The sequence below is a fragment of the Ceratotherium simum genome, chromosome 18, assembly GCF_057802395.1.
Source record: "Ceratotherium simum simum isolate JZ-2026a chromosome 18, ASM5780239v1, whole genome shotgun sequence".
NCBI classification, from domain to species: Eukaryota; Metazoa; Chordata; class Mammalia; order Perissodactyla; family Rhinocerotidae; genus Ceratotherium; species Ceratotherium simum.
The window spans coordinates 35138451-35165047 of record NC_141917.1 but is presented as its reverse complement, the minus strand read 5'-3'; the positions used below and the strand labels follow the sequence as shown (position 1 = coordinate 35165047).

General features: G+C 35.7%; 2 protein-coding genes across 2 annotated transcripts in view; one reads left to right on the top strand and one right to left on the bottom strand.

Annotated features, from left to right (window-relative positions):
* Window positions 1-268: 268 nt before the first annotated feature.
* SELENOP (selenoprotein P) lies at window positions 269-10120 on the top strand. The gene is made up of 5 exons (XM_087443240.1): window positions 269-315; window positions 3346-3561; window positions 4447-4659; window positions 5944-6061; window positions 8643-10120. Exons 2-5 carry the CDS (start codon window positions 3359-3361, stop codon window positions 9261-9263), a joined length of 1155 nt encoding a protein of 384 aa, XP_087299366.1. The 5' UTR covers window positions 269-315; window positions 3346-3358; the 3' UTR covers window positions 9264-10120.
* Window positions 10121-10220: 100 nt separating this feature from the next.
* Window positions 10221-26597, bottom strand: part of CCDC152 (coiled-coil domain containing 152) — a 53022-nt gene continuing 36645 nt past the window's right edge. The window contains exons 6-8 of the mRNA XM_004422778.3: window positions 13214-13341; window positions 11322-11405; window positions 10221-10472 (exon numbers count right to left, since the gene is read on the bottom strand). Coding sequence (XP_004422835.1) covers window positions 10350-10472; window positions 11322-11405; window positions 13214-13341 — 335 coding nt within the window. The 3' untranslated portion in view covers window positions 10221-10349. The remainder of the gene's footprint in view (window positions 10473-11321; window positions 11406-13213; window positions 13342-26597) is intronic.

The following is a 26597-nucleotide window of genomic DNA, read 5'->3' as shown; positions in this document are numbered from 1 at the left end:
CCGCCCCCGACTGTACCATTTAATCCTAGATACTGGGGTGACTAAAAAGGATAGGGAATAAATCAATAATTGCCAAAAACTTTTCCTCCGTTTTATGCATGGCAGCACTTGCTGCTTTCTTTTATTTTGATTATAATAAGCAGTTCAGGGGTTTGCTCTGCTTTCAAGGTCACAGCCAGAGTGGGCACTGAACTTTGGACGATAGCTGAGGGGTGAGGTAAACAACAGGACTATAAATATCAGAGTTTCTCACTGCGGCTTTGTGGAGCTGCGAGCTGAGCAAGGAGAAAGGAAACAGCCTTGTGAGGGGGTTGTGTAAGTAGGAACTTGGTGTTTTCCAATACTTGATTCTTTTAGAGTTTGGTAGGTAATTTAATTTTGAGTCATAAAATGTTTCTCCTTAGAATAGACTTTTAAAAAAGAGATGGGTAAAGAAAATAAAAATAATACGAAAGAAAGAGAACAAGAGTCTAAAGTTGGGTGTGGTGAGTAAAGTTCTGCAGTGGCACGTTTATAGTTTTTGTTGATTTCTGCCCTGCCTTCTGCACAGCTGAGAATGAAGATGGGAGCAGGGGAGGCTGGAGAAATCGAACACTTCTACTCTGCAAAAGGTTGTGATGTTGTATAGGCAATATTGTATGTTCAAGCTTAAATATTTCCCACTGGAATGCAGAGTGAGAACTCTAAGGGAAAAAACAGCCCATGGATTTGAAGAGCAGAGACTGAAATATGGCCAGTCTACAGTGCTGTAGAAATGTCCAGGGATATTCCTTGCGATTAAATGTAAAGTTTTGCAGTTTAGGTGGTGAGTGGGTGTTTCAGGTGAATGAGGGAGGACCCTTAGATGCCCGTCTGAATTTCAGGGGAAGAGGGTGGAAAAAGTTTATGCATATCCTGCCTTCTAATGGAGAATTTTAAACAAATGTAAGTCTGTATATGGCCAACAAATCTAGGTTTTGTGACTGAAGAGTGGTGAGATTATTGAAATTTACTTTTTAATTGTTATTGGATCAGTTTCCAGTAAATCCAATTTTGTTATCTTCATTATTTTTATACGGTTGTCTGACAGCTATAAAGTCCAAAGTTTATTATGTAAAAAATGATCTTAAGAAAACAAAGTTAAACAGCCTATTGATTTTAGTGGCAGAGGAAAATCTGAGAGTGTGAACTCTGTAATCCACTACCCCCTGCCAATGGCTTTAGTTATTTTTTCATCAAAAACTGAATGAGAGAAATGAGTGAAATAGTCTTTTCATTTATAGTCACTACTTAGCCACATATAGTCACTACATAGTTGGAATGGTGTGCTGTATGGCAAAGGGAGGGTGCAAAGTCCTGAATTTATGCTGAAAGTTCTATAACTACTGAATTTATATTCTAGAAAGTAGGGAAAATCTACCCATTCTAGTAAGAAAAAAAACAGATTGAATAATTTTGGTGTTCTCTTTGCCATCCTAAGGCGTAAACAAACAAACAAAACCCTGGCTGCTGTAGTTATTAAAGGTGACTCATCTAAAAACTGTCAATATACTGCAGTAGCTAAGAGGTCATGTTTGGATCTAGCAGAACTGGTTTGAATCCATTCTCTATTGTTACTTACTACCTGTGTGGACCTGGGCAAGATGCCTAAACTCTCTCCTAGCCACAGTTTCCTCCCCTGCAAAAGGGGATAATGGTCACATAGTTGTAAGGATTAACTGACGTGATATGTAAAAGTGCTTAGCCCCACCTGCATATAGTTCTATAAATGCTCAATAAATGGTAGCTATGACAAGGATAATTATATCATCAATATAAATACTATTCTAAAGAAATTCCCTAGATTTAGTCCAGATATAGCCTCTCCTTTTTTTAAATATTAAAATTTTAAAAATACTAGGATGATTGGGACGGCCTTAATAAATCATTTAATTTATCCTCTTTTAAACTCTCTTTCTCACTCTCTATTTTTTTCTATTCCTTTAGTTAGGCTCTTATCAAGATATTCTATATATGCAGAAATTTTGTGGTGTTAAGTAATGTGAAAGATAATCAGAGTTTTCTAAGTTCTGTCTGCATTTACCAGTGCATCAGAACCCAAATCATCCTGATTTTAGCCTTTCCACTCCCCTCTTAATTCTGGGCTCACTCTAGTCACTTATCGTTAGCTGCCCCTCTCTACGCCCACATCCCTGTCCCCAAAAGTGCTTTTACATTTTTATTCCAGATCAGTGCCTGAAAATGTGCCAACTTTCTAGTTATGGAATTTTGTCCTGATCTCTCTCCACAGATTCTTACATCAAAATAAGCCTGATTACCCATGTGGCTTTTTCTTTCTCTGCTCATCTCTGCTGAATGTGTTCCTTTTTTTTGCCACCTCTCTACAAATACTCCTGTTTTATTTGTACCTCTCTGCTGAGAGAGCTAGCCCTAATTTGGAGAATATTTCTGACCAAATCGTTAACCTTCCTACTTAGAGGGGGCAGGTGTTTACCCAAAAATATGCCACTGAGTCACAGGAACTTCTTGAAACTAGTGGTAGCTGATTAGACTAAATGTAGATTTCAGTGAGTCTTAAATGGTACAGGGGGCAGCCATTTGTGACATTTCTCCTTGGTCAGATTTTCTCCCTTAGTCCATATTTATCTTGGATATGGTAGTAACATTTTGGCAGCCAGTTTTATAGCTGAAGAGATTCAAATCCTTTAATATTAACATACAGCTAGACTTTAAAGAACAAGAGGAACAAAAGGGAGCCATACCTAAGAGATTTTTAAATATAGAAGGTTTGAACCTGAAGAGCTAAGGGCCCAGCAGGAGCCACCTTCATGTTGGTAGACTGCCTCAGTGCCACCTCCTTTCTTCCTGGGTTCTCTTTCCATGCTGGCTCTTTTTTCATTTCTGTGCAGAATCCCTTACTTACCCCTTCCTTTTTTAGATTGGTAGAGAATGGAAAGCAGCAGGCAGAAGTTGGTGTGCCTCAAATAAAAATCAGATTGTGTTTGCAGAATGTTACTTGGTTATAGACACCACAGTCTCAAAATTTTTCTAAACATGAGTCTTTTCCTAGAGAAGTACTTGGTTGCCTGTTCAGGCAAATCTCCATAGCATACTTACTAAAGTATCTTTGTAAACCAGACAGTTAAGTGGTGTTTTGACAACTCCCCTTCCTATGGCGTATCTTTTCGCTTTTATAGAAAGATTTGGTGCAGGGAGGCCAACATAATGAGCCCAACAACATAGAGACAGATTCCAGGGGCTTGGTATTTATAGGAAGTGGAATGATACCTGGTGGATTGATAGAAATTCGTGGTTATGACTGTGAAGTCATCTGTGAAGATGACAAAAAGGTTTTCTCTTTTATAGGACAACCCCAGCAATGTGGAGAAGCCTGGGGCTTGCCCTGGCTCTCTGTCTCCTTCCATGGGGAGGAACAGAGAGCCAGGGGGAAAGCTCCTTTTGTAAGAAACCTCCAGCCTGGAACATAAGGGATCAAGATCCAATGCTGAACTCCTATGGTTCAGTGATTGTGGTTGCTCTTCTTCAAGCCAGCTGATACCTGTGCATTCTGCAGGCATCTAGGTAAGATAGTCTTTCTGCAGTCTAGGATTTCTTAAAGGGAAAGCTATTAAATATATACATACATCAAATAAAAATAGAAAAGATGTATTTATTAAATCACAATTTTGGAAAAACTATATATGTTTGCCTAGAACATGTGAAAAGAAAGAAGACTAGGAGGATATACACCAAAAATGTTTACAGTGGTTTTCCTAGGGTTATGGAAATTTTTTCTTCTTTTTGTGAACCTATATTTTATAATATCCTACTAAATGTGTATTGTGCAATGAAAATGTTCTAAAATGTACTCCTGCAAATGAATTAGTTATTTCAATACAGGAAGCAAAGGAGGAGTGCTTTGCCAGAGTAGAATGAACACTAGACTTGCCACCAAAGATCTTGGGTCATTTAACAAATGTGTATGTATGCGTGTGTATATATATGTGTATATATATATAAATTTATTTCTATGTGTAATATAAATATAAATGTGTTATATGTGTAATATATATTATTTATATATATATTTATATATATATATATATATATTTATATAAATAAATATTTGTTGGGTTATTTGCCAAATATTTATTGGGTAGAATTCTCTGTAAGTGTAGGATAGATTAAAAAAATATACACTTCATAGGATTAATTTGAGGACTAAATGAGCTAATGTTTGTGCAAGCCTTTAGCATAAGGTTTTAACTGAGCACAAGTGCTCAGTAAATGCTTAAAAAATGGAAGCTTTTGTCTTTTACAACAATATAAAGAAGAGGTACAAGTAAGAAAAAATGGTAAGAGAGTTTCATGTAGAAAAAAGTGGGGAGTGAGAAGAAAGAGAGAAGTCACTAATAAAATTAAATGAGATTATTCCTTTTTTTTTGGTATTTTTCGAAAATATTTTAGATTGGAAGACCTGAGAGTAAAACTGGAGAAAGAAGGATATTCTAACATCTCCTATGTTGTTGTTAATCATCAAGGAATCTCTTCTCAATTAAAATACATACATCTTAAAAATAAGGTTTCAGAGTATATTCCTGTTTATCAACAAGAAGAAAACCAAACAGATGTCTGGACTCTCTTAAATGGAGACAAAGATGACTTCCTCGTATATGACAGGTGTGTACACATGCACACACACACACACTCCAAATTAAAAGATACCTGCTTTGTATTTAATTTAATATTAAGTGTTTTAACATAAGACATCTGTTTTTGCTTTATTACCAAATACTCAGTTCCACAGTGGGCCCATTAAAATATTTGGTTTTAGTATTTTTAAAGTGACTTTCTTTCACACAAAAGAATTCACGATTCCAGTAGGGAAATGAAAATTGACTGTATTTTTTCTCCCCCTCTAAATTGGCATTCTGATTAAACAAAAAAAGGATCAGTTTGTATATCACATACAATTCTAACCTAAGAACTTTGCAGATGAATAACCACACTAATCTGATTAATAATTTTAGAGCTACATACTTGAATTTCTGAACTATAAAGTAGGCTAATCATTTAGGTACAATTGGCACAAATCTGCTTGTGATTCCATGAATGAATAAAACATTCGTATTTTGAGGGGACCTCAGTGCATACGTTATTTGATATTACCAACATTCATGGTTGTTACTGTTTTCTTTTGGCTTTTCAGAGAAAAGAAAAGTGATGCTCTGTTTTCTTTTGGCTCTGCCTAGGCCTAAGCCCTACTTGGTCTTACCCTAAGTATTTTTAAGATTACATGTCATTCTTTTACGACTGCAAACTTCTAATTTAGTCAGTTGCAAAGAGTAACCCTTTGATATTCACATAAAATTGTACGTACTGGGTAAAATGTGGGCAAGGAGGACATTTCAATTCCACCATTTCTGAGAATGCCAAGTGTGATAATTCCATTTCTTTCATTGTGCTGAAATTTTTGTTGCATCAGATATATTTTTAAATAAATGGGCTACTGGCCAAGACATGAGGATCTTTTTGTTATGCTGTGATTTCTTGTTGTGTGGAATTTGTGCTGCCTTAGCAGTTATGAAAAGCTCATGTGATTTGCAGAGCCTAGTTTATGATAAGTCAGTAGTTTGGGCATTGGTAGAATTTGTAAGTCAATTACAGAATTGTATTTCACCAAATCACAATGACTGTGCTACACAGTTTTCATATTATTTATAGTGACATATCTATAACATTTCAAAATGGTAGTATTAGACTCACTGTAGTCTTGCCATGACCTGACCTGGTATGCAGTGCTGGGGAGCTTGTTTGAGACCCCATTCAAGGAAATTTACTGAAGGTATGAAAGGGTCTCAGTTATAAGACCATTAAACCTATAACACCTATCCCAGACTGTACTTGAGTAGGATCACGATAGAGAAAATATCGTAATGATATTGTCTGTGTCCTTTTTTTTAGATGTGGCCGTCTTGTATATCATCTTGGTTTGCCTTACTCCTTCCTAACTTTCCCATATGTAGAAGAAGCCATTAAGAGTGCTTACTGTGAAAAGAAATGTGGAAAGTGCTCTCTCACGGTATTTTTCTCAATTATTTTTACTGCAAGGAAAGAGGAAATCTTTTAAGAGCTATCTAAATAAGTTAGTGTTGCATAACCAATTAGCTAATCAATGTTTCTGTTGGTGTACTAAAAATGAACTAGAACAGTAATTTTTATAATGATATATACTTCCTATTACCTAATGTATTCTTTAAAATGTCTTTTCAAGATCTATATTGCCACTTTTATCTAGAAGATTTAGAAAATAAGAATCAACGTAGATCACATATTTCAATTACCACCAAATGATGTTGCATGAGTATAAGTCCTCAAAGAATTCAGCCAACATAAAATAACATTATTCTAATATCCTCAATGTGTTCACACAACAGCATAGTGATAGCAGAGCTTATCCATGGCATTACGTGAAATGGAATTGGGGCCCAGATAACTACTTAATTTATCAAGGGTGCAAGACTGTCAGCTTTTCCGCGAAGCCCTTACACTGTCTGCCCATTCTGCGGTTGGAATTACTGCATTTCCTCTGCAGTGGAATAAGTTTTCTACTCGTTACTGATATTTCTTTCCTAACGACCATGAGAATATTCTTTGTTATGAGAAGCATTATATTTAAATATTGTTTATTAAAAAGATACTTAAGGAATTGTTTTAATTTGTATTAACTAGATTTTTTTTCCTCTCATATTGAGGAGTAAAATAATTCCAAACAATGTTTCCTTGATATAGAAAATTGGCAAATTTTGAACTCAGGTCTAAAAGCAATTCTGAATTTTATTTTTGAGCTGTACTTCCTTCAGATTGTTCCCAGATCTAAAGAAAGTCATCTCAAATTTTAATGAATCATTTAATTAATTTAGTTGTTAAGGAGCATAACAGGTTAATTACTCTAGTTATGTCATTTTTTTCACATTTTAATCTTCATAATAATCCTATGAGGGTTATTTTACTGCTTTTAAAATGAGGAAACTGGGATAATGCAAACAAAGTGCTAACTCAATGTCTAACTGACACTAAGTGCTTAATAAATGCTAGCCGTATTAATTTTTCATATGTTGGGATTATTTCAGTATTTTGCATTTGTGCAAATGCCTAATGTTATAAATATACCTAGTTATATTGAAACAAAAGCAGACACAATTCCCATGACATGCTTAAAATTTACTAACCATTTGTAAATAAGAATAATATACCATATATATCTGATATGCCAAATCAAATTGGAGTTTTTCTATTTCACTGTATCCTAGATGCCATCAATTACATGACACATTATGGTATGTACTATTAAATTCTGATTTTAAAGATATTAAAATGTGAAAAAAATACATTGTAGAATCAGTGAAATATAGTCATTGATTTTTTAAAACTAATCAGACTACTATAATAGTTATTTGTGTTTGTTCAGTCACTGAATATTTAGAACATTACACAGTATATTTTAAAATTTATCAAATTGTTTGTTTTTAATAAAATATTATTAGATTCTTAAAAGTAATTCAGAAATAACCAAAAAAAATGTACTACTAAGTAGTTGTATGTTAAAATCCAATGGAAGTTATAACCTTTCAAAACTTTTAAAATACCTGACCACACCACTTAGTGAATCTTTGGTCTCTCAAGTTGATTTTGCAACTTTATTTACAAATAACTGTGGGTTGTAGTTTAATACTACATTGCTATATCTATAAGCTTTGAGCCCATGATTTCTGGGCACACAAAACAATAGAGAAAGACTTGCAACAAATTAAAGAACTAGATTCATGCAGAATGGAATATTATGCTCAATGAAAAATGGGCAGTTATTTGCTACTTTCAGCTGACAGGACTACAGCATGGATACATTAACAAAACTTTGGTGAAGTTCAAAACATTTCCAGGCATAAGCTGAGGTTTGAAAAATTACTGATTTTGAGCAGAGTTTATTGGCATTTTTGAATTATCAGAGAGAAATTATTTTGTTTCTGAATATAATACTAGATTCGATGCACTGTTGACACAGGAGTGAAAGGTTCCATGTAGGTCAACTGATTTTAGGATTTGATATTTGCTTGACTATACTGCAATCTAAGTTCTTTTAGCCAGTTTATTTAGCTTTGCTTCTGCAGATATAATACAGTGGTTTGGCTTCCTTTTGAAGCCTTATGTATCTCTCAAATTCTTTAGAATTCTTAAAAATTTAGGAAATGCTCTTGATAAGAAAAGGAAAATATGAATTCTGCTGTTGATTTAACCAGTATAGAAGCTTAGGTGAACTGTTGAACTTTATACGTGTAACACCCTATTTTATCTATTTTCAAAACATTAATATTAATTCCTTTGTAAGATGCTTGAGAATTCTTTGATTAAATGCAAAGTTCGCACAAAAAGAAGCATTTTATAATTTTATATGGATGGGAACCAAATTTTAATAAAAAGTCTAGGGGTTGAGATTGACATCAAATTTTTTTTTCTCGTTAATATGATACTAGAAAAACAAAGCCAGTTTAATCCTAATTAACTGGTTTGAATTTCCTATATGTTAGCTCTACAAATCATTTTTCATGCATTCCTGCTAAATCTATAATTTTGTTGATAAATGACTTATAAATTTCTTCCAGACACTGGAAGATGAAGACTTCTGTAAAACTATAGCTTTGGCTACTGTGGATACAACAACTGAGGATTCGCAGCCACATCACCATCACCAGCATCATCATCACAAGCATGGGCACCAGCATGTTGGGAACAGTCAGCTTTCAGAGAATCAGCAACCAGAAGCACCAGATGCTCCTGAGCATCCCCCTCCTCTAGGCCTTCATCACCACCATAAGCACAAGGGCCAACAAAGACAGGATCACCCAGAGAACTGAGACATGCCAGGAAGGGAAAGTTTACAACTTTCTCTTCCACAAAATAAGCTCTGACGAAAGAGGTGTATAAATCAGTTACTCTGCAAGTTGCCCAAAGATTCAGAATTGGCCCCTAGTAGCTGATGCTGACATTGTCGACATCTGATATTTGAAAAAACAGGGTCTGCAATCACCTGACAGTGTAAAGAAAACCTCCCCTCTTTATGTAGCTGACAGGGACGTTGGGCAGAGGAGAATGTCATTGAATCTTGACAGTGACGTTTGCCTCCAGCTGCCTGACAGCCAAGTCAGCAGCTCAAACCCACAGAAGCCAGCACCAATTGACGCTGAAAAAATAAGGCAGAAATGTGAAAATGACCTTCAAACTAAATATTTAAAATAGGATATACTCCCCAAGTCAGTCTAGATACAATTTCTTTTCCAGCATTTTTATAAGCTACCTAATTAATAGTGATACAAAAATAGAAATTGGATTTGTGCAAACATGGAGAAATCTACTATATTGGCTTCCAAATTTTAAAATTTATGTCAAAGAAATTTTGACCCAAACCATATTTTTATTACAGGGCAACTGACAGGTGATTGCAGCATTTGGTTAATATGTCTTTCTTTTTCTTTTTCCAGCATTCTACTTGCATTAATGAGAACAGAAACGTAAACTATGACCTAGGGGTTTCTGTTGGATACTTAGCAATTTAGAACAGAGGAAGAACAACAAAGACATGTTTTCCATTTTTTCTTTACTTATTTCTAAAAACAATGTTATCTTTGTCTTTTTAATTTTACATTTTTAACTGATTAAACCTTTAAAGAAAAAAGTGAATACTGTCTTTTAAGATCCAGAAATACTTACACATGAATATTTTTCCATGTCTACGTTTTAAATATCCATTTTATACATTTTTTATATCTAAGACTCATATCTTGATTTTTACTATCACATATGAAAGAAATCTTTATATCTTGTTTTCTTTATTTAGCATTGTATCGCACTTTGAAATTTGAGATTGCCTCTTGAAAGATATAAGGGGAAAGATAAAAGAATGTTGTCTATCTCTTGATTGCTTAGAGAGTATTTCCAGAGTCAATGATGGTTCAATAGGTAAACTAAATCCTATAAACCTGAACTTTTTTATGGTTAATACTATTAAGCAAGAATGCAGTATACAATTGGCCAAAGTGTGGATTTGTTTAAATAAACTCAATAAAAAAAGCTTAAACCTGTCTTTTTTTCATTGTTTCATCAAAGTTGTCTTTTTTTCATAACTCCTTTATGGTTTAAGCAAGAATGCACAAATAAACTCAACAAAAAAAGTTTAAAGCTGTCTTTCATTTCATTGTTTTCATTTCATTTTTTCATTGTTATTTAGGCAGTATGTTACCTTGACAATAGAAGTGAATTTTTCAACTGCTTTTAAAGAAATTAAATAGCAACTAAAGAAATTACTGCTATACTCAAAACCGTCTACGCTTAAGGTGAGAATCTTTGCCAGCAGAGAGGCGTTGCTCTAAATTGCGAATGGTATTACGAAGAATTGCAATCTCCTTGTTTTTTTCTTCTTGAAGATGTTGAAGCTTCTAAATGAAGGAGAAAATATTTGTTATTGCAATTCAGAAATAAGATTAAGTACATGGAACAACAAAAAAATAACAAAAACAATGCTTCTAGAGGCTGGCCCATGTCCTAGTGGTTCGACTTCTGCGCACTCCGCTTCAGTGGCCCGGGGTTCTCAGGTTCAGATCCTGGGCGTGGACCTACTCCACTTATCAGCCATGCTGTGGAGGCATCCCACATACAAAATAGAGGAAGATGGGCACAGATGTTAGCTCAAGGCTAATCTTCTTAAAGGAAAAAAAAAAAGGTAAGATTGCTAACGGATGTTAACTCAGGGTGACTCTTCCTCACCCAAAAAACAAAAAACAAAACCCTATGCTTCTGGTTCAAGTAGAAGTAGGTATTAAAAAAGATACCTTATTTTGAAAGGTCTATAGTTTTATTTTTGTGGGACTTAATCGGATAAAATTGGTGTAAGGATGTAGAAACACACACTAGCATCATTTGTTTTAGTTCCCTTCTCTCTATATAGCTCAAGGTTATAAACCATAAGTAAAGGAGTTGAACCAAAAGAAATCTACTGAGTGCCTAAATAACTTCAGAATAGTAAGTCAGCCTTAGTTCAAAATATATTATGGAATTCCTTAGATGGCCCACAGAGTCAGAGGACTTCTCTAATGTTTTAATTTACTCCTAAGATTTATTAGTTTAAATTGAAAGTGACTTATAAAGATTATTCAAAATTTCTGATTGTGTGATATATTTTAAGAAAAACGAAGCATATTGTTAGTAAATATTAGATAACTTTTATAGAAACACATTAAGAAAATTTATTTTCTTAAGCAGTAGCCATGGAAGAAAAACTCACATACCCTTCTGTAGATACTCTGTGGCAAAATAGTAGAATCTGGATATGATTTTGATTTTGTTTGAACTCTTGCTAGTTTGGCATCAAACTGAATCAAGTTTAAAAAGAAAGTTATTGAGAATGTTCTAGTTGAACAGAAACAACGGTTTCTATAAATATAAGTATAATCCATTATATACTTTGACATACAATCTGGAATTTAAGTGTATTCTCTGTGTAACAGAAGATAGGAAAGTCTTTCTTTAAGAAACAATTTTTAAGAAAGAACAAAGAACACCCAAATAAGATTAATTCTGGCTGCATGTTAAAATTACCTGGGGAGCTTTTTAAAAGTACCAAATACATGGGGACTATGTTAGAGATTCTGGTGGGGTCAGCATCATCTTTTTTTCAAGACATCAGGTGATGCTATCATGCAGGGCTAAGTATCTAGTTAACCAGGGTTGAGAATCTAGTTAACTTAAAGATAGATAAAAATATTTTCACATTACTATGAGTGTGCTTTTGCAACGAAAATGTAGTGTAACCAGCAGTTGTGGCAGAAAAACTCATATACCCTTCTGCAGAAACTTTGAGGCTGAATAGCAAAATTTGAATATGATTTTGTTGAATTCTTGTTGGTTTGACATTAAACTGAATCAGGTTAAAAAAATTCTCATAGGCCATTCTTACAGACCATATTTTTTGCAAAATCTTCCTTTATAATTCTTTCCTTCAGTTTAAATTTCATGTAGCTTCTCTGTGGACTAAAAATAAACTCTCTGTGAGATTGTGTTCTGGTTTGGGGAGAAAAATGGATAGTTACAATGAAGAATAATAACAAAAAGTGTTTTGTATATCAGTCAAACAACAGACTTGGGCTAGACCACTGACAGGGCCTGGATGGCAAACAAAATGCACATTCCCAGTCAATTGATTAGCAGTTGATGGTAGAGCTTGAAATACAACCTACCGTACCTCAGTTGGCCATCCAGCCCTCTCTGTGGTTTGTGGGTACACTTGACCAGAAGGCATGAGCAGCAGCAAAGAGCCTCTCAAGTCAACATCAGTCTCCTTTTGCTCAATGATTGCATAGTCTTCAACACTGTACCTCACCAAGCACCCCAGGGATACCAAACTTTCAGGAACACAAATAGTAAGTTATCTTAACTAAGCCAGTGAATTCTGACAACAGAAGGTAAAGTAGGAGTTAGGCTAGGGGAAAGCAAGGAAAGAATGATAGAAAGGAGCTTGGTAGAATATAGAAAAAATTTTAAAGGACAAATATGTTGTCAAAATATGAATATCTTTGAGATTCTGACACCAGGTTAAACAACCTACTGAAAAGACTTTCAAGCTAAAAACTGGAACATTAGTCCTATTTGAAGTCCCTTTAAAGCTTTTTTAAAAATCTAGTTTGTCTACCCCTATGATATGTATTTTTGGACTTATTTATTAGAGAGAATTTGTCTCTTTTTATCCCAAATAAAGCAAAAGGAATTTCTAGTTGGTTCTTCAGGGTTCCACAATTTCTGCTGAGTAGAAAGTAATGTTAAAGATTAGGAACACTCTCCACTGCTGGAATGGTAGTCCTATGCCTGCATAGACTCAGCTGTAAAATGCAGGTAATCCTTGAGTTATCTGTCCCCACTCTCAGAGGAAACAATACCCTCTGTAGAAGCTGGGATCTTTTGAACGACTGAAGAGTCCCACCTTCAGGCCAAGTGCTTAAAGGTAATGTGGCTAACAGTTGTACGGGGTTTGAGCATTGCATGTGATGGAGAATGAGCGTGTGTAAAGCCCTCTCATGGGGTTGTTTCTATTCCTTAAATTTATCTCACTGTGATGAAAAATAAGCAAAGTGTGGTCTAGACTAAGGTACGCATACTGAAATTCAGCAGAGACTTAAACTCTTACCTCTAGCTGTAGTTTGATTATTTCATTTTGTTTTTCCATTTCTTGAGTTCTTAACTTTGCATATAACTCTGACACTTCCACCTCCTTTTTCTCTACCAATTCTTTATTTTTTTCTTCATTTAATTTAGCTGAATAAGACAAAAATAAATAAAATTAATTAATCTTGACATTTCAAAAGTCTAAGCTTATATTTCTTTAGTATTTTAAACAACCCACAAGAAAGTAAATTTTATTAATAAAAACATATATTTCAGAAACTACTTATGTGCAGTGTAGCTTTTATATATTTTTGACAAGCCCCTGCAAAGTGCTTGAAACACAAAAGTTATCCACTGAGTGATTTTGAATGAATAAACTAATTTGTACTCTTAAACATCAATATCCAGAGAATAAATAGGAGATTTAGTGGTTAAAGAGGGACACAAATCCTGGATTCCTAGATGTAGAGGGCCCAAATTACTGGTTGATTCTAGAGCTACATCAAGCCCCTGCTATACTCTATTCCATTTGATTGGGACCTTCTCATATTCACCTCATGTCTCTACGCTTCCTCAAATTTCCTCTTCTCTCAACTTTCCTATTCCTGTTAATGACACCATGTCATTCAGGATGGGAGACTCAAAGAATTCATTGATTTTATGGAGAAGAGAAAGAGTCAATTAGTTCACAAGCCCCACAAATAAGGAAACTCCATCCATGACTAATCCACTGATTTCTTAGTTTCAGGCCTCATTCTTCCTCAGTTGGACTCTGTCTAGTCTCTCTATCACCAATCTCTAGCCCCTACACACTGTTGCCAGGTTATTCTTCCTAAAGCATACCTGTAAGTATGGCCACCACTTTCTCAAAAACCTTCAGTTCCCATTTCCTCAGCCTGACTATTCAAGAAGTCAAAGAATCCATCCCTAGTCTCAGTTTTTGGCCTTTCTCTTGCTGAACCTTTCTGTGTAGTGCAAAGAAAAGGTAGGAAATGGACTATTATTCCCCAGCATGTCTCGTGTCACCCCCTCTTTATGTCTTGGCTTTTATTTTCTCTCTAGAGGCTCTTCTTCCTATCTTTACCAATCAATCCTACCTACATTCAGGATTTAAGACCCGGACCTAGTACTAAGGTCCCATCTTAGTCTGGGATGAGGCAAAGGCCAGAAGAATATATTTAGTATCCAAAGCCTTAGATAAATTGACTTCCGTCTGGTCTTAGTCTGTATCCATTACGTCCCTGGAGGCAGCACTCTTGAAGTTACGAAGAAGAACTAAAGCACTGAAATGGGTTGATCTTCAGATACTATATTAGAGGACAGGTGTGTGATTTTCTTTATCATAATTCCTCTGAAAGGTGTTGTTACCAAAATTATGTTGGCCTTATGACATGAACTGGAAAATATTTCTTCCCTTTTATTGTTAATCCTCTGAAAGAATTTGTGTAAGTTTGGCATTATTTTTCCTGAAATGTTTGGTAGAATTTCATCAGGAAAGTCATTTGAGCCTGGAGTTTTCTTTGTGGGAAAAATGTGTACTATAGATTTAATTTCTCTAACAGACGTAGAACAATTCAGATTTTCTATTTCTTCTAGTGCATGTGTATGCCTTTTTCGCTCAACGATGTCTAATTCATCAAAAATTTCAAATTTATTGGCATAAAAATGTTTATGCTGTTCATTATGGAGTTCATTCTCTTTTTAAAGTTTGAAGTGATTTCCTCTTTCTCATTTCTAAAATTGGTTATTTGTACTTTCTCCACTTTTCTCGATCAGTCTTGATGAAAGTTAATTTTATTAGCCTTCTCAAAAATTTTTTTGAAAAATTTCTGATTCTCTCTGTTATGTGAGTGTTTGTAATTTCATTAATATCTGACTTTCTTCTTTCTAATTTCTTTGGGCTTAGTTTGATTTTTTTTTTCCCTTAACTTCTTGGTATAGATTATTTAGATAATTACTTTTTAACATTGTCCACTAGTTGTATTTAAGGCTATAAATTTACCCATAAACACAGCTTTATCTGTGCACCACAAGTTTTGATATGTAATGTCTTCTATGTAATTCAGTTCAAAATATTTTCTAACTTCCTTTGGAATTTCTACTTTGCTCCACGGGTTACTTTGAAATAATTTCTAAACATATAGGGATTTTCTAATTATCTGTATTTTACCAAGTTTATCTTAATTGCAATGTGGTCAAAGAACCTATAATGTATGATTTCCAACCTTTGAAATATGTTGAGATTTGCTTTTTGTTTCAAGATATGGTCAATTTTCTTAAACAATCCATGCACCTTTGGAAATAATGTGCATTCTGCATTCATTTATTGGGTATAGTGGTTTATTTATGTCAGTTAGTACTAGCTAGTTAATTTTATTGTTTCACTATTCTATATTATTGCTGATTTTGTGTGTTTGTGTGTACTTTTTCTACCACTATGTGTGTTAAATTTTCTCACTATGATTATAGATTTGTCCTTTTCTCCTACTAGTTCTGCCAATTTTTGTTTCATATATTTAAAGCCCTGTTTTTTGGTGCATATATATTTAGAATTGTTTTCACACACAGTTGGTAGATTGAACATTTTATCATTATTGAAATATCCATCTTTATCTGTAACATTGCTTCTCACATTAAACTTCATTGTGTTCAATATTAGTATAGTCATGCCAACTTTGTGTTGGTTACCATTTGCATAGTATATCCTTTTCCATCTTTTACTTTAAGTCTTTCTATATCTTTATATTTCAGGTATGTCTTTTGAAAGCAGCATATATCAGATTTTAATTTTTATCCATTCTGACAATCATTGTCTTTTAATTGGAACATTTAGTTAAGTTACATTTAATGCATTTATTATCATATTTGGGTTTAAATCTACCAGCTTATCATTTGCCTATTTTTACATTCTATATACCTTTCTCTCTCTTTTCTTGCCTTAATTTGGACCACATAACTATTTTTATTCCCTTTTTTTCTCCTCTATTAGCTTTATAGTCATTAGCTTAATATATATTCCTCTAGTCTTCCTTTAGAAATTATTCTAGTGATTACAACATGCATACCTGAGTTATTAGAATCTAATAAAACTAGTACTTTTATCACTTTACGGATATTATAAAAATCTTACAACACTTGAACCCCATTTATTCTTCCTCTTATCTTTGGTGACTTTGCGTTGTCAACTTAGTTATATTAAAACCATGTATCTCAGAATTTCCTTCCCTGTAGGGTTCTGGGTTAGAGTTGGCCACAAGAGAAATTTGCACAAGATTTGAGAAGTGGAAGTAAAGCAGCAACTAATTTGCTATGAAAGTCAGTGTAGGATGCTAGGCAATGTTGGAGCTCACACATGTTGTTGCTAGTCTTCTGGCTCACCAAACCAGCAGCTATTAGTTTCTGAAGGTCAGTGTAGGGCACCATGCAATGTTGCAGTTCATATAAGTTGTCACTGATCACTGAATCATCTTGTTGATATAGAGAAGCATTTAGTTTCACAGCTTCTTCAGCTCCCATCAGATTCCCTCCTTTAGCTTCTATGAATCCTAGACCAGGTGTCCTTGCAGCTTGGATATTTTCTTCCGACCTATTTTCCAGATTACATGTATATCTTTAGTTGTATCCAACTGGCTATTAAACCAATACACTGAAATTTTATTTTCAGTTATTGTGTTTTTAGCATTCATATTTCCATGTATTTCTTTTTTTTTTTAAATTGGGGTAAAATCGGTATACAACATTATGTAAGTTTCAGGTGAACAACACTGTAGTTTGACATCTGTGTACACTATAAAGTGATCACCACCAAAAGTCTAGTTACTATCTATCATCACACAATTTATCCCCAATGGAGAGAAGTCAAGATGGCGGCGTAGGCAGACCCTGAACTCACCTCCTCCCATGGACACAGCCAATTTACAACTACTCGTGGAAAAATTACCCCTGAGAAGGAACTGAAAACTGGATAAGAGGAACTCCTGCAACAAACGACAATCCTAATTGAGGCAGAAGAGGCAGAAATTCCCTTCTGGAGAGAAAAAACACCACCTTCACAAGCCACCAGCTTCATGGCTGCCTGGGAGCAGCCCAAAGGTATGCAGCCCTCCCTGAAAGTGTGGGGCCCTGAGCTGGGGAGTGGGCCTGCTGTAGGCATTTTTTGGACCCATCACAATCGAGATGAGTGGCATAATATCTGACTTTGCCTGCTACTAAAACATTGGGGTGTACCCTCAGAGAAGCTGGTTCACAAAGAAATTAAAAGTGGGTCTTAAAGGGCCCACACATAAATTCACTCATTTCAGAAAGCAACCTAAAATCACCAGAAAGAAAAGTGCACAGTGCTTTGGGGAAAAGAGACTCACCTGATAGAGCTCTGAGTGCATCTTGGTGAGAGGTGAGACCTCTCCAAGGACTGGGATATTGGCAGCTGCCATTGTTGTGGCCTGGTGTGGGCGTACTGACACAGACACTGGCAGACGTCGTTGGAGTTCTCTCTGGGGCCTGCTAGCCCAGGGTCTGCCCCACCCACTAGAGCATGGATTTAATCCAGCTCAGCCAGGCCAGGCAGCCCACCCTAGGGATTGGCCCCAACCAACAAGCCCTCAGGCAACTTGTGGGCCTGCTAAGTGAGCTGCCTGGATTCTCCAGAGCCTGGTGAGTGGGTCCACCTCTGTGGGACAGGGCATGTGCAAGGAGCGGGTGGAGAGTGTGGGGTGGTGGCAGTGTGGGGCTCCCGCCTTGGAGAGACTGGGTCCACTTCAGGAGGTTGGGGCACGTACATGGGGCAGGACTATGTTGACTGTGTGTGTGGACCCGTGGGCGGCGGGGCTTGTCAGCTGCAGAAGACTTGTGCTTCTCAAAGACCCACATAAGGGGTTTGCCCCACATTCCAAAGCCTGAAACAATTGGGTGCTCCCATGCCTGAGGCCAGCCCCACCCAGCTGCAATCCTCAGAGAGCTGACAAGAAACCTAAAGGCTGGAGGCTTATAGCAATTGTAAGCTCCTGAGTCTAACAACTTGCCGCACTGGGGGCCTACTCACTTAAAAGAAATATTGCAACACAAATGTGCTATTAGAACTTGCAGGCAACTGTGCTGGGGCTCCCCACAACCGATAAAGAGACTGAAGGGCCCACAACAAGTACAATCAGCTGAGCATTACAACAGCTGGCCAGGGGCATAGCTCAGCCCCCCTGGGCACCTAGAGGGAGAGCAACCACACCACAATAGAAGGACACATGTAGCCCACACAGGGGTCACTCCTGGAACATTCAGAACTGAAGGAAGCACAGTGAATGGCCTCATAAGGCATCACTTATATAAGGTCACCTCTGCAAGAGCAGGAGACGTAGCTGACCTACCTAATACACAGACACAAGCACAGGGAAAGAGGCAAAATGAGGAGGCAAAGGAATATGTTCCAAGCAAGGGAACAGGACAAAAACCCAGAAAAGGAACTAAGTGAAACAGAAATGAGCAAACCTACCCAACAGAGAGGTCAAAGAGTGTTAAGGATGCTCACTGATCTTGGGAGAAGAATGGATGAACTCAGTGAGAAAGTCAACAAAGAAATGGAAGATATAAAAAAAGAACCAATCAGAAATGAAGAATACAGTACTGGAAAAGAAAAATTCACTAGAAGGACTCAAAAGCAGAGTAGAGGATACAGAAGAATGGATCTGTGAGCTGGACGAAAGACTAGAAGAAATCACCCAAACTGAACAGGTAAAAGAAACAAGAATTAAAAAGAGTGAAGACAGTCTAAGGGACCTCTGGGACAACATCAAGCACACTAACATCCATGTTATAGGTGTCCCAGAAGGAGAAGAGTGAGACAAAGGGCCAGAGAATCTATTTGAAGAAATAATAGATGAAAACTTCCCCAATCTAAGGAAGGAAACAGACATCCAGATACAGGAAGCACAGAGAGCACCAAATAAGATAAAGCCAAAGAGGCCCACACCAAGACACATTATAATTAAAATGTCCAGAATTAAAGATAAAAAGAGAATCCTAAAAGCTGCAAGAGAAAGACAAGTTACATACAAGGAAATCCCATAAGACTATCAGCTGACTTCTCCGCAGAAACCTTACAGGCTAGAAGAGAGTGCCACGACATATTTAAAGTGCTAAAAGGAAAAAACCAACAGCCAAGAATACTCTACCCAGCAAGGTTATCATTTAAAATGGAAGGAGAGATAAAAAGTTTCCCAGATAAGCAAAAATTAAAGGAGTTTGTCACCAAGAAACCCACACTATAAGAAATGCTAAAGGGACTTATTTAAGGGAATAAGAGAAGACCACAAATAGGAAAAATTATCTATTTCCATGATAAGAGGGTAATGGACACAAATGCACAAAAAAGAGGTTAGATATGATATCAAAAACTTAAAACATGGGAGGAGGGGAGTTAAAGAGTGGAGCTTTCAGACAGGTCAAACTAAAGAGACCATCAACTTAATATAGATTCCTATATACGTAGGTTACTGTATATGGACCCCACGGTAATCACAAACCAGAAACCTATAATAAATACACAAAAAAACTAAGAGAAAGGAACCCAAACATAATACTAAAGAAAGCCATCAAACCACAAGGGAAGAGAGCAAGAGAAGAAGAAAGAAACAGAGAAGGACAACTAAAACACCGAGAAAGAAAAGTTAAAAAATAGCAGTAAGTACATACTTATCAATAGCTACTTTAAACATCAATGGCCTAAATGCTCCAATAAAAAGGCATAGGGTGGCTGATTGGATAAAACAACAAGACCCATATATATGCTGCATACAAAAGACACACTTCAGACCTAAAGACACTCACAAACTGAAAGTGAAGGGATGGAAAAAGATACTCCATGCAAATGGCAATGAAAAGAAAGCTGGGGTAGCAATACTCATATGAGACAAAATAGACTTTAAAACAAAACTGTAAAAAGAGACAAAGAAGGGCATTACATAATGATCAAGGGAACAATCCAACAAGAGGATATAACACTTGTAAATATCTATGCACCCAACGTAGGAGCACATAAATATATAAAGTAATTATTAACAGACATAAAAAGAGAAATAGACAGTAACACAATAATAGTAGGGGACTTGAACACTCCACTTCCACCAACAGATAGATCATCCAAACAGAAGATCAATAAGGAAACATTGGTCTTAAATGACACACTAGGACAGATGGACCTAGTAGATATATACAGAACATTCCATCCAAAAACTGAAGAATACACGTTCTTTTCAAATGCACATGGAACATTCTCCAGGATTGATCACATATTAGGCCACAAAACAAGTCTCCATAAATTTAAGAAGATTGAAATGATACCAAGCATCTTTTCTGACCACAACGGTATGAAACTAGAAATCAACTATAGGAAGAAAATCAGAAAAGCCACAAATTTGTGGAGATTAAACAAAATGCTACTGAACAACAATTGGGTCAACAAAGAAATTAAAGGATAAATAAAAAAATACCTGATGACAAATGAAAATGAAAATATGCCAGAATCTATGGGATACAGCAAAAGCAGTTCTAAGGGGGAAGTTTATAGCAATACAGGCCTATCTCAACAAACAAGAAAAATCTCAAATAAACAATCTAACAATGCACCTAAAGGAACTGGAAAAAGAACAACAAAGCCCAAAATCAGTAGAAGAAGGGAAATAATAAAAATCAGAGCAGAAATAAATGAAATACAGACTAAAAAAACAATAGAAAAAATTAATAAAACCAAGAGCTGGTTCTTTGAAAAGACAAACAAAATTGACAAACCTTTAGGTAGATTCACCAAGAAAAAAAGAGAGAAGGCTCAAATAAGTAAAATCAGAAATGAAAGAGGAGAAATTACAACAGACTCCTCAGAAATACAAAAGATTATAAGAGAATACTATGAAAAGCTGTATGCCAACAAATTGGACAATCTGGAAGAAACGGATAAATTCTTAGAATCATACAACCTTCCAAAACTGGATCAAAAAGAAATAGAGAATTTGAACAGACTAATCACTAGTAGGGAGATTGAAACAGTAATCAAAAGCCTCCTCCGAAATAAGAGTCCAGGACGAGACAGCTTCCCTGATGAATTCTCCCAAACATTCAAAGAAAACCTAATATCTATCCTTCTCAAATTCTTCCAAAAAATTGAGGAGGGGGGTAAGCTCCCTAACTCATTCTATGAAGCTGACATACCCTGATACCAAAACCAGACAAGGACAACACAAAAAAAGAAAATTACAGGCCGATATCACTGATGAACATCGATGCAAAAATCCTCAACAAAATACTAGCAAATCGGATACAACAACACATTAAAAAGATCATACACCATGATCATGTGGGATTTATTCCAGGGATACAAGCATGGTTCAACATTTGCAAATCAATCACTGTGATACACCACATTAATAAAATGAAGAATAAAAATCACATGATCATCTCAATAGATGCAGAGAAAGCATTTGACAAGATACAGCATCCATTTATGATAAAAACTCCAAATAAAATGGGTACAGAAGGAAAGTACCTCAACATAATAAAGGCCATATATGACAAACCCACAGCTAATATCATCCACAATGGTGAAAAACTGAAAGCTATCCCTCTAAGAATTCCTATTTAACATAGGAACCAGACAAGGATGCCCATTCTCACCACCCCTATTTTACATAGTATTGGAAGTCCTAGCCAGAGCAATCAGGAAAGAAAAAGAAATAAAAGGGATCCAAATTGGAAAGGAAGAAGCAAAACTGTCACTATTTGCAGATGACATGATTTTATATATAGAACACCCTAAAGAATCCACCAAAAAGCTTCTAGAAGTAATAAACAAATACAGTAAAGTTGTAGGATACAAAATCAACATGCAAAAATCAGTTGCATTTCTATACACTAACAACAAAGTAGCAGAAAGAGAAATTACGAATACAATACCATTTACAATTGCAACAAAAATAGTGAAATACCTAGGAATAAACTTAACCAAAGAGGTGAAAGATCTGTACACTGAAAACTATAAAACATTGCTGAAAGAAATTGAAGAAGACACAAAGAAATGGAAAGATATTCTGTGCTCTTGGATTGGAAGAATTAACATAGTTAAGATGTCCATATTTCCTAAAGCAATCTATAGATTCAGAGGAATCTCTATTAAAGTTCCAACAACATTTTTCACAGAAATAGAACAAAGAATACTAAAATTTATATGGAACAACAAAAGACCCTGAATAGCTAAAGGAATCCTGAGAAAAAAGAGCAAAGCTGGAGGTATCACACTCCCAGATTTCAAAATATACTACAAGCCTATAGTAAGCAAAACAGCATGGTACTGGCACAAAAACAGACACACAGATCAATGGAATAAAATCGAGAGCCCAGAAATAAACCCACACATCTATGGACAGCTAATCTTTGACAAAGGAGCCAAGAACGTAAAATGGAAAAAGGAAAGTCTCTTCAACAAATGGTGTTGGGAAAACTGGACAGCCACATGCAAAACAATGAAAGTAGACCATTACCTTACACCATACACAAAAATTAACTCCAAATGGATTAAAGACTTGAATGTAAGACCTGAAACTATGAAACTTCTAGAAGAAAATAGGCAATATGCTCTCTGACATCGGTCTTAGCAACATATTTTCAGGCACCATGTCTGACCGGGCAAGAGAAACAATAGAAAAAATAAACAAATGGGACTACATCAAACTAAAAAGCTTCTGCACAGCAAAGGAAACCATCAACAAAATGAAAAGACAACCTAATAATTGGGAGAAGATATTTGCAAACCATACATCTGACAGGGGGTTAATCTCCAAAATATATAAAGAACACATGCATCTCAACAGCAAAAAAACTAACAAGCCAATTAAAAAATGGGCAAAAGACCTGAACAGACATTTCTCCAAAGAAGATACACAGATGGCCAACAGGCACATGAAAAGATGTTCAACATCATTAACTATCAGGGAAATGCAAATCAAAACTACAATGAGATATCACCTCACACCCATCAGAATGGCTATAATTAACAAGACAGGAAACAACATGTGTTGGAGAGGATGTGGAGAGAAGGGAACTCTCATACACTACTGGTGGGAGTGCAAACTGGTGCAGCCACTATGGAAAACAGTATGGAGATTCCTCAAAAAATTAAGGATAGAACTACCACATGATCCAGCTATTCCACTGCTGGGTATTTATCCAAAGAACTTGAAAACACCAATGCATAAAGATACATGCACCCCTGTGTTCACTGCAGCGTTATTCACAATAGCCAAGATTTGGAGCAACCTAAGTGCCCATCAAGGGACGAATGGATAAAGAAGATGTGGTATATATACACAATGGAATACTACTCAGCCATAAGAAACGATGCAATTCAGACATTTGTGACAACACGGATGGACATTGAGGGTATTATGCAAAGTGAAATAAGTCAGAGAGAGAAGGTCAAATACCATATGATCTCACTCATTAAGTAGTAGATAATAACAACAACAAATAAACACAGAGACAGAGATTGGATTGGTGGTTACCAGAGGAGAAGCAGGGAGGGAGGAGGGTGAAAGGGATAATTCGGCACATGTGTGTGGTGATGGATTGTAATTAGTATTTGTGTGGTGAACATGAGAACATGATGTAATCCATGCATAAATAGAAGTATAATGATGTACATCTGAAATTAAAAACTAATAGTAATAATAATTTATCCCTAACACCTCTCCACATCCTCTCCAATACTTTTTATTCTTTGTCTTTTTTATAACAGCCATTATAACACATGTGAGGTGATATCTCATTGTGGTTTTGATTTGATCACTAATTAGTGATGTTGAACATCATTTTTTATTTTTTTTTTCAGCACCAATAGTCTAGTTTTTTATCTGTCACCATAATATGTGCCCCTTTACCCCTTTGGCTCACCCCCCAACCCCCTTCCCCTCTGGTAACCACTAATCTGTTCTCTTTGTCCATGTGTTTGTTTATCTTCCACATATGAGTGAAATCATGCAATGTTTGTCTTTATCTGTCTGGCTTATTTCGCTTAACATAATACCCTCAAGGTCCATCCATGTTGTTGCAAATGGGATGATTTTTGTTTTTTTTTTATGGCTGAGTAGTATTCCATTGTATATATATATATATATATCACATCTTCTTTATCCATTCATCAGTTGATGGACACTTGGGTTGCTTCCATATCTTGGCCATTGTGAATAATGCTGCCGTGAACATAGGGGTGCATAAGTGTCTGTGAATTGTTGATTTCAAGTTCTTTGGGTAAATACCCAGACGTAGGATATCAGGGTTGTATGGTATTTCTACTTTTAAGGTTTTGAGAAATCTCCATCCTGTTTTCCATAGTGGCTGCACCAGTTTGCATTCCCACCAGCAGTGTATGAAAGTTCCCTTTTCTCCACATCCTCTCCAACATTTGTTATTTTTTGTCTTCGCAATTATAGCCATTCTGACAGGTGTACAGTGATACCTCATTGTAGTTTTGATTTGTATTTCCCTAATAATTAATAATGGTGAACATCTTTTCATGTGCCTATCGGCCATCTGTATGTCTTCTTTGGAAAAATGTCTCTTCATATCCCCTGCCCATTTTTTTTATTGGGTTGTTGGTTTTTTTGTTGTTGATTTGTATGAGTTCTTTATATATTTTGTAAATTAACCACTTTTTGGATATATGAGTTTTCAAATATTTTCTCCCAGTTGGTGGGTTGTCTTTTCACTTTGTTCAGGGTTTCCTTTGCCCTGCAGAAACTTTTTAGTCTGTTGGAGTCTCATTCATTTATTTTTTCTTTTGTTTTCCTTGCCTGAGTAGACACGGGGTATTCAAAAAGATGCTGCTAAGACCAATGTCAAAGAGTGTACTGCCTATATTTTCTTCTAAGTGTTTTATGGTTTCAGGTCTTACATTCAAATCTTTAATCCATTTTGAGTTCATTCTTGTGTATGGTGTAAGATAATGGTCTACTTTCATCCTTTTGCATGTGATTGTCCAGTTTTCCCAACACCATTTACTGAAGAGACTTTCCTTTCTCCATTGTATGTTCTTAGCTCCTTTGTTGAAGATTAGCTGTCCATAGGTGTGTGGTTTTATTTCTGGGCTTTCAATTCTGTTGCATTGTTCTGTGTGTCTGTTTTGGTGCCAATATCATGCTGTTTTGATTGATACTACTATAGCTTTGTAGTATATTTTGAAGTCAGAAATTGTGAAGCCTTCAGCTTTGTTCTTTATTCTCGGGTTGCTTTGACTATTCGAGGTCTTTTGTTGTTCCATGTAAATTTTAGGATTCTTTGTTCTATTTCCATGAAGAATTGTCATTGGGATTCTGATTGAGATTGCAATGAATCTGTAGATTGCTTTACATAGTATGGACATTTTAACTATGTTTATTCTTCCAAGGCATGAGCATGGAATACCTTTCCATTTCTTTATGTCTTCATCAATTTCTTTCAATAATGTCTTACAGTTTTCAATGTATAAGTCTTTCACCTTTTTGGTTAAATTTATTGGTAGATATTTTATTATTTTTGTTGCAATTGTAACTGGGATTATACTCTTGACTTCTTTTTCTACTAGTTTGTTATTAGTGTATAGAAATGCAACTGATTTTTGTAAGTTGATTTTGTAGCTGGCAACTTTGCTGTAGTTGTTGGTTATTTCTAAAAGTTTTTTGGTGGATTCTTTAGAGTTTTTTGTATAGAGGATAATGTAATCCACAAGCAGTGAGAGTTTCACGTCTTCCTTTCCAATTTGGATACCTTTTATTTCTTTTTCTTGCCTAATTGCTCTGGCCAAAACCTCCAGTACTATGTTGAATAGGAGTGGCAAGTGTGGGTACACTTGTCTTGTTCCTGTTCCCAGAGGGATGGCTTTCAGTTTTTCACCATTAAGTATGTTGTTGGCTGTGGGTTTGTCGTATATGGCCTTTATCATGTTGAGGTATTTTCCCTCTATACCCATTTTACTGAGAGTTTTTATCATAAATTGATGTTGGGTCTTGTCAAATGCTTTACCTGTATCTATTGAGATGATCATGTGATTTTTATTCCTCATTTTGTTAATGCAGTATATGAAATAGATTGATTTTGGATGTTGAACCATCCCTGCATCCCTGGTATAAATCCCACTTGATCATGGTGTATGATCCTTTTCATGTTTTGCTGTATTTGGTTTGCCAATATTTTGTTGAGGATTTTTGCAGCTATGTTCATTAGCAATACTGGCCTGTAATTTTCCTTCTTTGTGTTGTCCTTGTCTGGTTTTGGTATCAGGGAAATGTTGGCCTCATACAATGAGTTAGGAAGCATTCCGTCTTCTTCAATTTTTTGGAAAAGTTTGAGAAACATAAGTATTAAATCTTCTTTGAATGTTTGGTAGAAGTGTC